Genomic DNA, 17,061 nt, shown 5'->3' with positions numbered 1-17,061 from the left:
TTCAGCTCACTTTTGGAGCCTCCAAAGGCCGTTGGAGAAACTGCAGCTTTTGTCTTTTCCTCATTAGTGACTTGACTGTATTTACCTTGCATGCACTAATATCCTATTAAAAATTAGGACATGGACATATGTTTCAGGGAGAGTTTTGTAAATCCCAGTGACATGTTTAAAGTCAGTACGATGATTCTGAGCATCAATTCTTTATATGAATGGAAGCTGCTGCTCAAAGGCCATTTCTCTGTGGTACAATTTTGCTGTACTGATGTATGCTTTTGTAAAGAAAGTAGCGTCTAGTAAAAGAACTACTTTTCAGAGTGAATGAAGGTCACCACAGTGCGATTTCACGTTTTATCTTGGGATTATCTAGCGTGCGTGTGAGCGTGCATCTGCCTGTATGCACACGTGTGAACATTCTCCTCCTGTGCCGGCTTAGTGCTTCATGCCACAGCTGGACAGCACATGAGCACATCTGTCAGTGCCATGAAGTAGAACCTTTTCCAGCAAGGGCATGCAATTTTTTTCATTTCCCCTGAGTTTTTGGACTCTTACATAAAAGCCTGTGAAAGTGCGGAATACAAAAAACAAAAAGAAACAAAGAAATGAAACAGGTCATCATTTTTTATGTGGTTATTAGTGAGGTGCTGTTGACAGCGAGCTAACGTGAATGCATTTGTTCATTTGCAGAAACTGGAGCTGGATCGCTTCATGCTCTACGCTCACGGACCGGATCTGTGCCGGGAGTCGGACTTGCGGCACGCCATGGCCAACTGCTTTGAGGCTCTGATGGGTGAGATTCCCCTGAGATCAAGAGAGAAGCGGGGATGATGGTCGGGCAGGAGAACAAAACAGAGGAATGCATTTCGAGTCAACTAAATATGTAAATCTATTCCTAAAAGGGTAGATTTCCATATACTGAAAACAAATACTTTCTCTCCGCTTGTGTAAACACAACACACGCATTAGTAGGGGGATTTAATAGTCGAGTTTTAGTGGACTTTGCATCAGCGCATACTGAAAACGCTTTAATGCATAAATGTGTTTAATTCAAATGCTTTGAATGAAACTGAACCTTTTCATAATAATGTATTTCCTCTTTTGTTTTTTGTGCGTGTTAAACGGTATAAATAGCTGCAGTGGATCTCCCATTAGGCTCTGGAAACATTACGCAGCTTTTATTGATCTCTGGAGATGCGGTTTGACCTCTGGCTGGAGATGCTATCCCCAGAGAGCTGCTCTCCTTCGCCCGCACCAAACACATACACAAGCTCGCTATTCGTCTCTCCTGCTGCTCCGTTTATAGGGTTTGTGCAGTGATTAGGACCCTGTGCTGGAAACCACACACATATAATAAAAAAATCTCTTGGTGGGGACCCGTCTCCCTCTCTCTCTTCATCCTACCCCATGGGCAGCGCTAAGCTAAGCCTCACTCCTGGAGAGCTGCAGAGTCGGCAGCTTTCCCCATCTTATCACCATCTTGATTGAACCAGTTCAGCCATCTCTGCGCTCCCCTGATGATAGATACAGAAAGTGGGTGACTTTAAAGAGATCTTCTTCGCTTCCCTCCCTCTCACGGAAAACAGGAGAGCGACGGTGGGAAAGTGCTGACTAGCGCCGCGGCCTCTTCGCTGGGCCCGCGGCCCCATGCTTGTAACAGCTTCATTATCGGCAGAGACAAAGTCATAATCTATTCTGTCCCGTGGCTGTCGCCGCGCACATCCGAGCAAGGCAGCAGGGCCGCGACACTGGATGCCTCTCGTCTCTCTCAGCCTCTACCCCCCGCCTTCTGTCCTCCAGTTTCATCTTTAGAAAAGTGATGAATAAACAGGGTTCGTGCTGTAAAGGAACCGGTGAGAAAACTTGCTGTCAGAGAGCACCCTGTGGTGATGGGTTTTTGGGTTGCTAACTCAAAAATATCGCCCACCCCTCTCTCATCTTCCCGCTCACCGCAGACACACTCGCTGAGGGGCGCAACATGCACACGTACGCAAAAAAACCACAAAAAACGAGGCTTTCAAAGTCACTTGCATCGAGAATGCCGTCTGATGTTGCTCCTCTTCTTTCACCGAGGCTTTTGTCATCTTCATTTCAGGTTTCTTTTTTTTTCTTTTTTACTCAAACGCCTCCTTTAAGACCTTGTTGTCGAGCCGTCGATCTGTCTCCACCCTCCCCCGTCTCTGACTTAGTCTTTATATCCTTTTGCGTTTCTCCATCTCTCTCTGCCCCCCCCCCGCGATCTAGAGTTTGGGTGTTATTAGGTGAAAGATGTGCCACGAAGATGATGAGTCATGCTGTCACTCTGTCATCTCCTCCTCTTCCTTCTCCTCTTCCATCCTCACCCTGCAGCCCCACAGCACTCTCTCTCCCTCACTGAACATAGCACTTCTTTCTCCTTACAAGACAAACTCGGATCGCTCGCACGTGCCGTAGGATGGTACGAGGGGCACGCGAGCACTGTCATTTCATCCTTGCGCACGCTGCTCCCTCTGACAGAGACGTCAAACCACCACTTTCGCAAAAGCAGCAGGCGCCACATCAACAGACGTGCACTTGCAGATGTGTCGGTGCCTCGTTGTCTGAAGTTGCCATAATGTTTTTTTTGATTTTTCTTTTTTCCCTCCCTTTTTAACATTTTTTTCTTTCCCCGTCGGCGCGCTCATGCGTCGAATTCAAATGGGCCTCTTTCCACGCACGCTCCTTTTGAAAGCTCTGATGGAATATGACATGCTCATAATATTTCCAGGGCCCTGGCAGATAACTTTAACGGCTTACTATGCATGTTTTCTGACCTTTGTTTTATTTGTTTCTCTGCCACAGTGACCATTGAACCTGGGCTGTGTTGGAAATGGCAGATAATCTCCTGCTTTGCATGGGCAAAGCTTTCTCTCCGCGGAGCTGAGAATGTGTCTATCTCCTAACCCTGAGGCAGGGCCATTCTCTTGCTCGAGACGGAGAGAGAAAGGGAAGGGAGAGAGCTGGAGAGAGGACGAATGGAGGGAGAGCAGTGGAGGAATGGAAAGCAAAGGCATCTGCAATGCAAATAGCTGCCCTGCAACCCTGAATAATTCAAAGTGTTGAATGGAAATCTTGCTTTTCTGATCCCTCGTCATTAACTTCTGCCGGAGTGGGCCATTCTCATTTGGGCTCTTTTGGCCTGCGCACCTCCCATTCTGTACAACGCCCCCCCCACCACCACCCCCAACCACTCGCTCTCACCCTCTCCTTCAGTACTTTTGCTCTTGCCCACTTTACCTCTTCGTCTTTAGAAACCACTTTCTCCCACTGCTTATTCATAGAAACTCTGCACGCCTGTTGCCCTCCCGTTTCCCTCTCAGGTCCTCTTCGCTGATAAGCCTCGCCGCTTCCTTCCTACCAAACTGTTTGAAAAGAATTGCGAGAAGAAGAAAAGAGGCCCCACTCTGTTTTATGCCCCTAATTTCCTTGTACAGTTGATCTGTGGATTATACGCTGCCAGCAGCCATGGGGGATACAGATGGTGAACCTTTGTGAGGCCCCCTCTCTAAGCTCTTCCTATTAAAAGAACGCAGAGAAAGGATTATCTCTCACTTGCTGAATATCAGATTCATACACAATGCGCCCGGTGTATTCATTGAGTGAGAACTGCTCCTTTTGTTAATTGCCGCGATGGTAGCAGCGGTGGAGTTGGTTTCATGCGCGCCCTCTTTTGTCTTTCCATCTCACCCCTCGCTCGAGCCTCATTTTTGAAACTGATGTTATAATGCACTTCGACTGCCTTTGTCACCGCCGCGCTGAAAAATTCTATTTTTGTGTTTTGCTTTTGTTTATTTTTTTGCCTTTAATGTGTTGCTTTCCCTGTCCGTCTGCTGCTTCATCCCCCATTGAGCTGAGAGGGAGCTTAATATATTATTTGATGGATTAGAGCCTGAGCGTTTTTGAATAATTCATTCTAGGTTATTAATGTGTCTGTCAGCCACTGGTGTTTCATATGCCCCTGACTCTGGGTTTTTATTGGTCACTGAAAGCCCACAGACATTGGAATTCCATTCCTAAACATAACGCTGTACAGTCAGCACGGCTGTCTGAATTAGACTTGTGACAATGTGGAGATTCATTAGAGGCTGGCCTTCTCTGGCCATGACTGATATCCTCTGCACAGCACTGGATTCAAACTTGGTACATGAAGTAAAGGGCAAGAAAAAAAACATTTTTGGCCCTTTTTAATAAAAAAAAAAAAAAAAGGACAATCATTATAAAATATGACTTTTTTTAATTTAAAGTATCATAGTCGGTGTATCAGGACAGAGATGGTTATAAAAAAGCCCTTAGTGAACCTCCAGCAGACTTGGCCTAAGTTCATCGTGGCCCTGCATGTCGTGGGACCGTCCTGTTTGGCATTCCTCTGCATGGAGTTTGAGGATGGTGCCTCTAGACTGGCAAAATGGGTGTTGATCCCCCCATTTTCAGACGCAAGACTGGAAGGTGTGCTTCAATTTCAGAGGGATTATACTCTATGCCAGGATGCTGGTGAGGGCAATGCCTCAAATTCAGGAGGCTCAGAGTCATCTTCATCCTGGTTGTTGAAGACTGGAGTGTTTTTTATTCTCTCAGATATACTTTGGGGTGCGTAGGAGTTTGGCCTTTCAGTCTTTAGTAGTCTCTCAGTGCTATGGGGGCTTGTTCCTGATGGGAATAAGATTTTGGCCTTTGCCGCCAATTCTGTTTTTATTTACTTTGTTTATTTGGCGGTTTTTAGTGTATATTTAATATTGATTTAGTGACAACACTCAGTTTATATTTTGTATATCCTATACAGGACTTTGGCCAGCTGTTGTTTAAAATGTGCTACAGGAGACTTTGAGTTGACTTGACTTGACTTTTATGGACAGTATTTCTTGGCAGAGCCAAGGGGTGAAAGGTTTCCTGTTTGGTGGTCTTGGGGATCATGCCTGTGCTTTTTACTGATGATGTAGTCGTTATTGCTGCATTGAGAGGCGACCTCCAGCTCGCACTGAGGCAATTTACAGCTGAGTGCAAAGCTACTGGGATGAGAATTCACACTGGGTGAGGTCATGGTTCTCACCCAGAAAAGATTTGATTGCCTTCTCTGGGCTGGGGAGGAGTTACTGGTCCAAGTGGAGGAGTTCAAGTATCCCGTATCAAGGTTCATGAGTGGGGAAAGAGTGGAGTGGGAGAATGCCAGGGGGATTGGTGCTGCAGACGCCGTAGCGGTCTGTAGTGTTAAAAAGGGAGCTGAGCGTGAAGGTGAAACTGTTGATTTACTGGTCGATCTACTTTCCTAGCCTCACCTATGGCCATAAGCTGTGGCTAGTAACCGAAAGAATGAGATCACAGATTCAAGCAGCGGAAATGAGCTTCCTCCCAAAGGTGTCTGTAGCTTTTCCTCAGATAGGATAAAGAGGTTGGTCATTCATGAGGGCCTCTGAGTAGAGGTACCACTCCTCTGGAAAAGAGTGAGTTTAAATGGCGCATGACTTGGATGCTTCCTGGACCCCTCGAAGGTGGGGTGTTTCAGGCATGTTCAACCAGGAAAACACTCTGGGGCATATCCAGGACTGGAGTGATAATGCATGTTGGCTGGCTTGTAAACGCCTTGTCCTACTGGTAGAGCTTGCAGTTGGAGTCTCATAGAAGAATAGATTTGAATGTATTTGTCTTTTTTATATACTATTCAGCTTTTATTACATCGTTTTATTACATCTTTTGCCCACTTTTATTTTGAAAGCACATTTCTTAAAATATAAATTCTGAAATTTTACTATAAAAATAATATTTCAGTATGTTCAGATTTTTTTTTTGTTCCGAATATTTCAATTTATTTATTTATTTTTTAACTTCTGTGGTTTGTGTTGTGCAGATTGCATCATAAAATGCAATAAAGGGAGTTCCATGTTTGGGTCTGGTTCATGTTTGGGCACTGCAAAAATTTATTAAACCAGGCTAACAAATCAAGGCTATAGAAAGGCTATTAAGAGCAATAAATAAGTTATGTAGTCATTTATCAACATAGCAAACAGGTGATCCAGCTTGGGGAAAAAAACATTTTAGTGAACTGAACTTTGAGGTCTTACATAGTGAGTCATTTCTCAGGTTGGTTATCTGAAATTGAAGGCTTAAACTCGATACATTTAACAAGGGATTTGGAGGAAAATAACACTTTCATATTCTATTCAGATTCATGTAAAATGCTGCTGAACTTCAGTCTTACGTCTGTGTTATTATTATTGTGAAGCTAAGTGAATCATAATGTCCTTTGGGCACGCTTGCTGTGATTTTCATGGCTATTGTGAGATGTTTAATAGTTGTAGACCTCGTGCATTTCGTACTGGCTTCCCAGGCAGAACTGACAACTGAGTGTTGAATGCACTTGAGCCCGGAGACTGCAGAGTGATTTGGCCAGGGCATGATGTTACTGCAAGATGAGCTGTAGAGAGATGCTAGCATTTAATTACCAGTCGAGCTGTTCGGGTGTTTTTTGTGGGCCGTGTGTATTCAGGGCGTCAGCTTCAAGTTTGCAGGCTGACGGGGTGGCCTGAGAAGCGCATATCTCCGTTTAATGATTGCGGCAAGTTTGATTGGATTGCTTTGGGGCACACTTTTTGCACGGACAGCCTCCTTGTCAAGTGTGTTCTCACTAGATTTAACTGCATATCTTGGTTTCTTCATCCACTGGGCCCTTTGATTGACACCAAAGGTGTTGCTTTGAGATTTTTAATACCTTTTTAAATCCCTTGAGGCTCTCCTGGTTTCTAACCGCTTACCCCTACATTCTCCTTCCACTTGGAAAAAGTTTTGAAAATCTAATAAGAAGCAAAAAACTTTGAATTTCAACAACTTTAAAGCCTCCATTTGGGGAACTTTCCAAATCTGCAGTGTCATCAGAACATGAAGAAAGCTGCCTCCCGGCCACACCCACTCTCCCCGTAGCATTGGTGCTCGCACACATGAATGCGTTATGAGTGGTAGTTGAAAGACATTGAGAAGTTGGACTTGAGAGGGAGTTCTTGCACTCTCACAGCTGGTTTCCAGAGGTAACATCTGCTTTGTAGCAGCATCTAGAACTGAGGTCCGCATTATGGTAAAACCACAAATCTCAGCGCTGCTGCTTAGTGGAAAACATCCTGTAGGCGAACCACTCCTGTCTCTAGAGCCTCTCGCGGTCGGCCTCAGTGAGACGCTCGCCTTCGTCGTGCCAAGATTACAGAGGGCTTTCCCAGTGATACACATCTGCAAGGGCTTTAATGTCTTGCTGTGCTGACTTTAAAGAGGCTATAGATTTACAGATACTGATTTATAGGCATATTCTGTTTCACATCTAGGACGGTTCAAAGCATGGCGAGAAACGAGTTTTTGTCTAATAGCCACTGTGGCTGCTGTCTTCCAGAATTCACAAGCTCCTTTCATTAGTTTAGCACTCAACTAGATTTTTGTATTAGTAAAGGGTGTCTAAATGATTGAGTGTTTTACTTGCCAAAGTGGCTGCTGGGTGAGACAAAGTTGGCAGGCTTAATCAAATTTTACGAACATTTGGGCAATGGCTGGTAGTAATTTCCCATTCTGTTTAGAAGTAAAGAGCATGAAAAGCACATAGAGTGGGAGTCCATTTGTGATTGTTTGTGTGCTAGGTGGTTTGTTTGTATTTCTTTATGGTTTGGTTATGTAGGCAGCATCTTCACTGTTTGTGTGTGTATGTGTGTAAATGGCCTGTTAGCCATCTGAAAGCAGTTTCCCCTCCCCAGATGATGAATCCCTCATATGTTTTTGATGTCGTCCATGAAAGCAGTTTGCGCATTTAGTCTTGCGACCGCACCGCGCCCCATTTCCACTGGCTCATTTATGCACATAATAAAAACCGCTGCACGATTGTATACCCAATTTGCCAGGTGGTTATTGCTTTCTAAATTGAATGAGCCACCCTAAGTGTGATGGTTTGAAGTTGTACGCAGCTTAAAGGCACCATGATAGTTCCACTGATTTTAGTAGAAACAGTAGAGGAGCAAAACAACAAAGGGGAGTTGACTTGTGAAAAGAAGCTGACTGCTGCAGCAGAATGAGCCGAAGAAGCGGCGTATCATTCCCATAGAGGGAGAAATTTGGAATACTTGTCTTGTTCTTTGCTTGCTGTGGTAGCAGATCTCCTCATTTTGGGACCAATCTTCAACCAAATTTCTTCCTTTGTCCTGTTCCTTTTGTGTGTTGGCGTATGCACATGTTGTGCAGTATTTTATTATTTTTTTTATCCCCCCCTCGCAATTCAGGTTTGATTCAGCGGACATTTGCACCAACACTCATGTCCAAGATTGTAGGCGAGTGACAAAAAAGATATTATACTTTTGTCCACGTTGTCCGTGGGGGGGTTCGAAGATGAAGTACATATGTCTGTATGTGTTTGTCGGGTCTATTCACAGCCCAAGAAGTACACAGCACTGCTTTAAAAAGAGTGCTCACTCCAAAATCAAATGAACATATTTCTCTTGTGGCATGTAGTGCTGTTTATTCATCAGAATTGTTTTGGTGTGAGTTGCCCAGTTTTGAAGATATCGTCTGTCTGCCTCATATTACATATAATGGAACTAAATGGCACCCACCTTGGGGTGCTTAAAAGACCAAAAATGCATTTGAAAAACTCAGCAGGAATGTCTACTTTCAGGAATAATGACTCAGTCACTTTGAGAAAAGAAAAAACCCCACAAAAACTTCATTGAGCAATTTTATGTTACTTTCTGAAGTTTGCTGAAGTAAGAGGCAAATAGACAACACTTTTCTGCTCCTACTGAGCACTCAAAGCACTTCTGCATTTCTACGTGAATGATGGATGGAACATGTATGAACGGATGGAAAGGAATTCGGGATTCATTGTCTTGCCAAAGGACACTTTGTTGGGGATCAAGCTGCCAAACTTACTATTAGTAGATGACAGCTGCCAACCGGTGTAAACTTTTAGCCATTAATTTGGATCATTCATTTTTCTTTTGTGTCACAACTGTGGGCCTTCAGTCACAAACCGATGCATACTTTTTGCACTGCGATTACTTGAAATTGCTCAAACAAGGTTTGTGAGCGTTGACGAAGTCATTATTTCTGAAGTGAGACATTCTTGCTAGGTTTTTCAAAGCTCTTCGAATAACAAAAGACAAGTGCTATGCTGCTCCTCTATATTGAAGAGAAGGCAAGTCATTTGAAAGCCAGAATGTCTAAAAAGTGGCAACTCACGAAACAATCTAAACACAGACCAGAAGGAAAAAAATGTCATTTTATTTTGGGGTGACCTGTCTCTTTTAAAGCTGCATTCTTCACAATGGCCAGCAGGGGGTGAGACCTCTGGTTGCTGCAAGTTCATGGGAAAAAGTGGACTCAGTAACTGCCTGACAATCACCAGTTGTTGGGGAAAAATGTGCATCCTTTAATTGGTTGGTGGGTGGTTGCAGAGGTTGCTGGCTGTTGCTAAAATAGTCGCCTGTAGTTTGCAAAGTTTGCACCTTTCCAACTGGTTGCTGAATGGTAGTGCAATACAATCTCGAAATAGTGACATTTCACTTTCAGAATAAAGGTGGTCCCTTACTGGTGCGACCAGCGTGTTTCAAAAGGTATGTTTTCTTTTGAAGGTGTACAATCTCTGTTTCTGGTTTGTACCACATTTTTCATTTTCACTCCAGCTTGATCAGCAGTTGCCGAATGTTGCAGACAAATCGGCGTCTTCCATGGAAACTGCAAGCAACTGCACCAGTTGAAATCTGGAGGTTTCTGGTGCAAGACCAAATATCTCTTTAAAACAGTTTTACCTACAAACTTCCAGCAATCACTCGCCAACCAGTTGGGGAACGTACATTTTCCCTACCCACCAGTAGTTTGGGTTGGCTGTAGCTCAGGCGGTAGAGCAGGTCATTTACTGATCGGAAGGTTGGTGGTTCGATTCCTGGTCTGCATGCCAAATATCCTTGGGTAAGATACTACTAGGAGATACTTGGCTCTCCTATGCATCCATCGGAGTATGAGTGTGTGTGAATGTTAGTTAGAAAGCACTTAGAAAATGTGTTTGTGTGAATGGGTGAATGCACAAGTTGTGTAAAGCGCTTTGAGTGCTAAGAAAAGATCAGGGTTTAGTGTAAGCCGTGTCCTCGTGTTTGACAGTTTGGTAGATTTCTTGCTTTTCATGTCCTGTTTCACAAAAGCAAAGAATTCTCAATTCAGATCCACAAACAAATTAGTCACCTTGGCTAAGACCATTTTATAAATGCTGTCCGTGTTCATGCCTAAGCATGTGAGGCAGGCTCAGCATGACAGAAATTCAAGGTTTCTTTGACCTTAGCTGGTTACATCTCAGAGTAGTGATGCAACCATCTCTGCCTCCCTCCTCCTCGTCCTACTCATCCTGCTCTCTGACAAGGGGGAGGTGGATGTGCACTGGAACCCTGAGGTCATTTCACCATGAAAAAGCAATAAAAATGCACTCCTACTTTTAAAAAAGCAATTATAACTCATTGCGGAGTTCAATTAATTTTAAGTTTTCCATTAGCAAAGAACTCTGATATTGCCTCAGATTTGGTTGAAGTTTTTTACACTGCACTGGTGGAAAGATGTGCTTTTTCACACTAATGTTAAATAACATTTCACATGTTGTACAAAGTAAGGTTCACAAATTGCAGCACAGCTACATTGTTTGCACACACCTCTAAATAAAGTAAGTTTCTTATTTCCTGTTTTTCATTTCAGGGGCCGTGTATTTGGAAGGAGGCTTGGAAGAGGCCCGGCAGCTCTTTGGGAGACTGCTTTTCAACTCTGAGGTAACTGATTTGGTGTCTGCCCTTTGCCACACTGTGGTTTTCTGCACAGGAAGCGTATTTGCAAGGGTATGCGCATCTCTCTTTGAGTCACAGAGCTGAGCGGCAGACAAGATTTTCTTATTTCGATCTGTGTAAGACGTCTCTTTTATTCTCTCAAACCCACACACAGCATGTTTTGGCAACATACCACACATTGCATATTATTGAGGCCTTGCCAGCACCAGAACCTGAGATCTCACAAAATCTCGCTTTATCCTGCTGTACTTTTGACTAGCTGCTTTTTGTGTGTACGCTGATATGCACAAAGATGAAACAATATAACTGAGAAAAAATGAGATGTGGATTAATCCATAGCAGGAAAAACAGCTCATGTAGTTTGAAAAATTAACTTGACGATGTTGAATATTGCAGATCTCCACTCCTGAGCAGGAGACCTGCTATTGTTTGTAAGTGTGTATGTGTGGATGAGCTCAGCAGGCATACATACTTAATAAATGAATCAGTATTTTGCATTTATCTTGGCTCGAGATGTTCTGAATCAATCAAATAACTTGCAGCTAGTCTAGTAAGTAGCAGCAGGCTTGCTTCTAATTGGCTATTGAGGTTGTTTGCTGAGAATCAGTCGGTGACTCCCACACACTGTATGACACAAAGAACTCTATCAAACAAGTTCTGTAGTCTTTGAGAAACCAGATCAGAGACTTCAGGGCTGAATCTTTTAAAACCTCACACCACAAAAGTTACCAGAGAAGATGATCATCAAGTGAATACATATCATAATTGTCTTAAGGGTTCGAGATCAATTATTCAGTGTTCTGTGCCAAACTACCTTTTTACTAAGTTTTTCTTTCACTTTAATTGATTGAACAGCTGGCCTTGATTCTTTTTTCTTCCCCCCTTCAGTTGGCCGAATTTTACAGTGAGTTTCTTCCACTGTAAGGCTGCCTATTGAGTATTTGTGTCTGCCTGCAAAGCTGAAAATGTCCTTGGTTCTGTTTTGCTGTCATCCTGCGGCCATGAAAATCAACAGGAGTTATCAAGCTTTTCATCTGTCTTCATGCAGAGGTTTTTATTTGTTAGAACAAGACATTCCCCTTTAAAAACATATTTTTGAGTCTGTGGATGTGATAAAAAACCCCACTATAACGCAAGTATTCTTACATCCTTTTTATGAATAGCAGTCGAATGTTTGTTGGAACAGACTGAGGATAGGGTACATTAGATATAAAGGCTGATTTAAAAACACAAACGTGTACAAAATCCCCAATCGCATAGGCCTAGAGACCAGACAGCAACCCCCTGGCAACCATCTGTTGATTAGGAAAAATGTGTAATCCCCAACCAGATGGCAAATGTTGAAAGTTCCTAATCAGTCAATAAAGATATATAAACTTTACTGAAAACCTCCTGTGAATACCTTGGCCCCAACTCGTTGCTGCCGTCACATGTAGCTTGCATGGAAGATGGAAACGTTGGCAAAAACTTGCCAACTGCTTGCCGAGTGACAGTGTAAAGTGCAGCACAATTGTGAAACTGAGACTGTCGTCCTTCAAAGGAAAAGTTGCATGTTCTGAAAGATGGTAGTTATGATGTTAAGTTGCTACTTTTATTTTGAAGGTGAGCATTGTCCATTTCTGGTTTGCATTGTACTTTTTCAAGTTTCATTGCTTCTTGGCAGCAATTGACGTAGGGTTGCAAACAATTTGGTTTCTCCCATGCCAACTACAAGTAAGCGGGACAATCTGCTAGCGACCCAAGCATTCACACAAGGTTTTCTGACTGAGGCCAAATGCAGATGTATAAATAGGGCTACAGAGAAAAACTGCTGGTCCATATATAGTGATGGCCTTGGACACTATGTTTGGTATTTGTTGTATCACACAGGGAGAGGAACATTGACTGTGCTTGTGAAAGAATTATCAGTGTGATCATCCTTCTATTTGTGCAACAAAGGCAAACAAAGTGGACAGTGATTATAACGTGAGGTGCAGAATAGTTATAGCTTAAATTGTGCTCTATCTATATTCTCTATTTGATCTTGCTAATAAAGATAAGAACTACAAAGAACTGTATCAGAGGATCTAAGATTAATGGAGGAATAAGGACATTCAAGCTCAGAGAGGCTGAAAGGACTACACAGAAGCTAAACCATTCAACACTAATGAGCAAGATCTTAAAATCCATTCTAAACTCTAACAGGAGGCTATAATGGTGGCCAAATTGGGATGTGTTTTCTATATTCTTTGTTCTTTTTAAAAGTTTCCCTTCAGATGTTTGATTCTCCTGGAGATGAGCAAAAAGTGAGTTAGCGTGGTCAGTATAAGAATAATAAAGTTATAAGTCACTTTCTTCTAGTATAAAATGCACAAAGATGATTTTCCTACGCTGTGTGCATAACCTTGAAAGTTCAGTGGGAATCTATCATTTTCAGATAAACACTATGACCCTTAAATGATGTTCAGGTACAATGTAAATTACACATTATCTTTCCGTGTGGTCTTACCAGCTGCTTGGACCTCATACATCTTTGTACTCATCTTTCTTTTTGATCATTACACATCTGTGAAGTTTTGTGACTGGGTTTTAGTATGGTTGTTGACAAGATCAGCAAGCTAGGATTATTTTGCTTTAGACTGGATAATAAGCAAGGTTAGAGACATAAATGAAGCATTAAGATGAAGGAGGGTTCTCAAGCGGTAATGAGTGGTATACGGTAGGGCTGCCACAAACGATTATTTTGATAGTCGACTAGTCACCGATTATTTTTGCGATTAGTCGACTAATCAGATCATCATCCATTGGACGTAAAACGTACACCAGCAGCATCTGCTCTTATATAACTATCATTAGCTTACAGCTTTAAGTGTTTAAGGTATGTGCTAACTAAAAATAAAGACAAGATGATAGTTTGTTAAATTTTAATAAAATTTGCAGATTGTTTCGGTGAAGTTTAATAAACTCGTTGCTATCTAAAATATAACGGGACACCAGAGTATATTCTGGAGCATCTCACACTTCTGATAATCAGCTGTCTGCTTGACGTTTATTCAGCTGTGTAAAAACTATAACTTTAATCTCAGCCAAACCGATTTACTCAGGAACAAATAAAATACTAAAAAAAAAAAAAAAGCCAAACAATAACATTTTTAAGTTATCTAAGTGACTTATATATCATGTTTAACCTGAGTAGCGAAAGACGGCGGTGGGTTTGAAAACGATCTGCCCGGAGTCCGGTGTTCTCACGGGATCTAGTGAGCCTTGCTCCCGGCTCGCTATCGAGCTAGTGGGTAACAGACGTCTCCGAAAATGTTGGAGCGCTTTTGAAAATATGTGGTGTCTTGATAAACTGAGCAGATATTTGAGGTTTACACAGCTACATTCTCGCCTGAAAATATGTTAAACGTTTATTTTGTGACCCAGAAAGAATAATAAGAGTAATATTAAAACTAACTAGCTGCCGCCATTGTTGGAAACTGAGCTGGGCTGCGCTATGAATTGTGGGACAGAGCTGCTTCTTCTTCTTCGGGGTTTAACGGCAGCTGGCATCCTTGTACATGCAGTGCTGCCATCTTCTGTTTCAGTCCGTTATTACACTCTTAAATCCTACTACTTATTCCTGCGTCTTTTGTGATCTTACAAAGCTTCAAACGACGCGTCGACTATTAAATCAGTTGTCGACGATTTTGATAGTCGACGTAATCGTGACTAGTCGACTAATCGTGGCAGCCCTAGTATACGGTAATGTCAGTAGAACAGAACAGAAGAACTACCAACATGCAGCTAGCTTACCTAGCATGGGCTCTGTGGATAGTTTGTTGGTTCTTCTCAGACAGAGGAATCGGCTCTTCCACATTGGTGCCTGTACAGCACTGAACAGCTTTACACTGTCAGGTCTTTCTGCTGGTTATATATCATAATAAGCTCCATTACTGTCCGGAGAGCTGTACACAGTCATTACAAGGAAGAAAGCACCATATTGTGGCTGTTTTTAGCAAGTGAACTTTACAACTTCTAAAAAGTTGTTACCAAGTTGAATTCTTATGTCATTGCACTGACAACACTAAACTCTCTCCAGTGTTATCATTTTGAGTATCCTGAGTATGCAAGGCTCTCCTAAATGTTGTTATCAGAGTCTGAATCCACCACCTTCAGGTCCAAACATGTGGTTTTCTGCCAGAAAAAAATGTGGCCTGTTTTATCTGGATTAGGGAGAGGTTATTACCCTAAGTGAAGGTGTTCCAGTATGTCAGGATCTTTGGTGCATCAGTAATGTGGGTGTTGTAGCAGACCATTGTGTGAAGAGTGTATAGGAATTTCTTTTACTTATGTATTAATCACATTATTTTATTGTATAATGCCTTGGTGCCACTGGATTTTAACAACTCATACATTAAGACAAATGGTGGGGGTGTAGTAAGGAAGTTGGGGAAAGCAGACCACTCCACAGGAAGAGTCTTTTGTCTCTTCGAGGAATCTGGGAGGTAGCAAGGGAGTGTGAATCTTAAGGTGTGAAACAGCTGTGTACTGCCTTTTGTTCCTGGAGAAGGTATTTAACTGAGAGCCATGCTAGGCTCAGTGAGACTCTGCTGACCGTCTGCCCCGTGGTCATGCAGGCTCTCCACAAGCTTGGTTGTCTGTTCTTTGTGTGTTTTGATTAAAGAATGTTAGCTACCACTCATCTGCAGGCTTTATTTAAATGGAAAACTTCCAGAACAAGAGCCTAAACTTTTGATTTACCAACTGTGTATTCCAGTCCTCACCTCAGGACACGAGCTGTGGCCAGTGATTGAAAGAGTAAGTTGCAGATACACTTTTGTCTGGTGGCTGAGCTGAGCCGAGCCACAGCGATGGGGCCAGGAGCCTAGACATCTGGAGTAAGGTTGGTGCTCCTTCACATTGAATGTAACCAGCTGAGACGGTCAGACTGTAGGGTAGACATAGGCCATGCTAGCGATATATCTAATCTGACCTGGTACCACGTCAGTATCCACCAGGAGATTTGGGAAACCCTCCTTAGATACATGTAAATGGGCATCTTCCTGCCGCCTTTATACAGCTGCTTTAGACTCATCTGCAAGACATTTATTGCAATGGACTGCAATTTATATATCCATTTGAAAAATGTAAAATCTGAAGGACTACTTGTATCGACCAGTGTCTGCAGCTATCCACGTGTAGGTCAACAAGTGAGTATAATTCTGGTGTTTGAAAGAGCAAAAATTAGCTTTAGAAATACAACTTCTTGCCAATAGAAGATAGAGTAGAGTACACACAACCCTACAATTTGTGCTATACTGGCAGGTAAAAGTACCAGGCGTCTGTTGATAAACATATTCCCCTTGGGGTTTAGTGTTGGATGTGATTATGGTTTGTGAAAGGCTTTACATAATATTGGCGCTAGTAATATATTTGCAATTAAATGCGATCAATAAGTTCATCTCTACAGTAAGATGAAACCCATTTTTCTGCCATGCCAGTTGAAATGGTTACAACCTCTAATCTGCCAACTCGCGGTTAGAGAAGAAAATAAAAACAAGATGCTTTTGGGTTAAAATACAACCGTTGCCACCACTTCTTTTAATGCTCTGTTTTCTTGGTTTCTATGGTGACATGTTCTCTCTTTATTTGGACAAAATACATGGTGCAGGCACAAAACATACTTCCTGTGGAAATACTATACTTAAAGGTTTATGGCGCAAAAAAGCGTAACAATGCGTATCCATGAAAAACAACAACATAAACATATTGATTAGGTTGCATGCAACTAAAATTGCCAGTAAAAGTTGAGGGAAGTTCAACTTTAGTTTGAAAGTTTTCAGACATGCAGACTGAGGATTGAAATAGTATGGCTTGACAACCCCCACTCCCATCCCCACCCCCTGCTGAATGAATCCTCCTGATGGCAGCTCTGTTATACAAAGCTGAGAGGAGACAGATGGACACAGACCAGAAAGCCAAACACCAGCCAGGTGGTATGATGGGTATGCGGGCGGGGAATTGGAGGGGCAGACCGGCGAGATGGACAGGCAGGAGAGTCTGCAGAACCACTCGAATCCTTCTGTATTTCTAGCTTAACACGTCAAAATGGGTCTTCACACATTATATTACTAAACTAAGGGATGCAGTGCAAAACGGAAGGACTCTACATTTTTTTTCTATCGCACCCTTTTTGCTGGTGTTGTATTCCATTCACACATGGGTGATCAGTCACATGCACTCCTTGTGTAACAAAAGGATGCTGCCTGGTGACTCTCTCTTGCTCCCTTTTATTTTCTCTCTT

The 17,061-nt window shown here is 42.6% G+C and overlaps 1 protein-coding gene across 3 annotated transcripts in view; it reads left to right on the top strand.

The window, feature by feature from the left end:
- The window catches only part of drosha (drosha ribonuclease III), a 139,998-nt gene that overhangs the window by 70,321 nt on the left and 52,616 nt on the right, over window positions 1–17,061 (top strand). For all 3 annotated transcript variants that reach the window (XM_084939788.1, XM_084939786.1, XM_084939787.1), the window contains 2 exons: window positions 685–787; window positions 10,711–10,781. In XM_084939788.1, the coding sequence (XP_084795914.1) occupies window positions 685–787; window positions 10,711–10,781 (174 nt within the window). The remainder of the gene's footprint in view (window positions 1–684; window positions 788–10,710; window positions 10,782–17,061) is intronic.

The sequence above is a fragment of the Perissodus microlepis genome, chromosome 9 (assembly GCF_051167445.1).
Source record: "Perissodus microlepis isolate ML-2025 ecotype Zambia chromosome 9, ASM5116744v1, whole genome shotgun sequence".
NCBI lineage: Eukaryota > Metazoa > Chordata > Actinopteri > Cichliformes > Cichlidae > Perissodus > Perissodus microlepis.
Note: the sequence above shows the minus strand (reverse complement) of the source record. Positions and strands in the feature narration are given on the sequence as shown.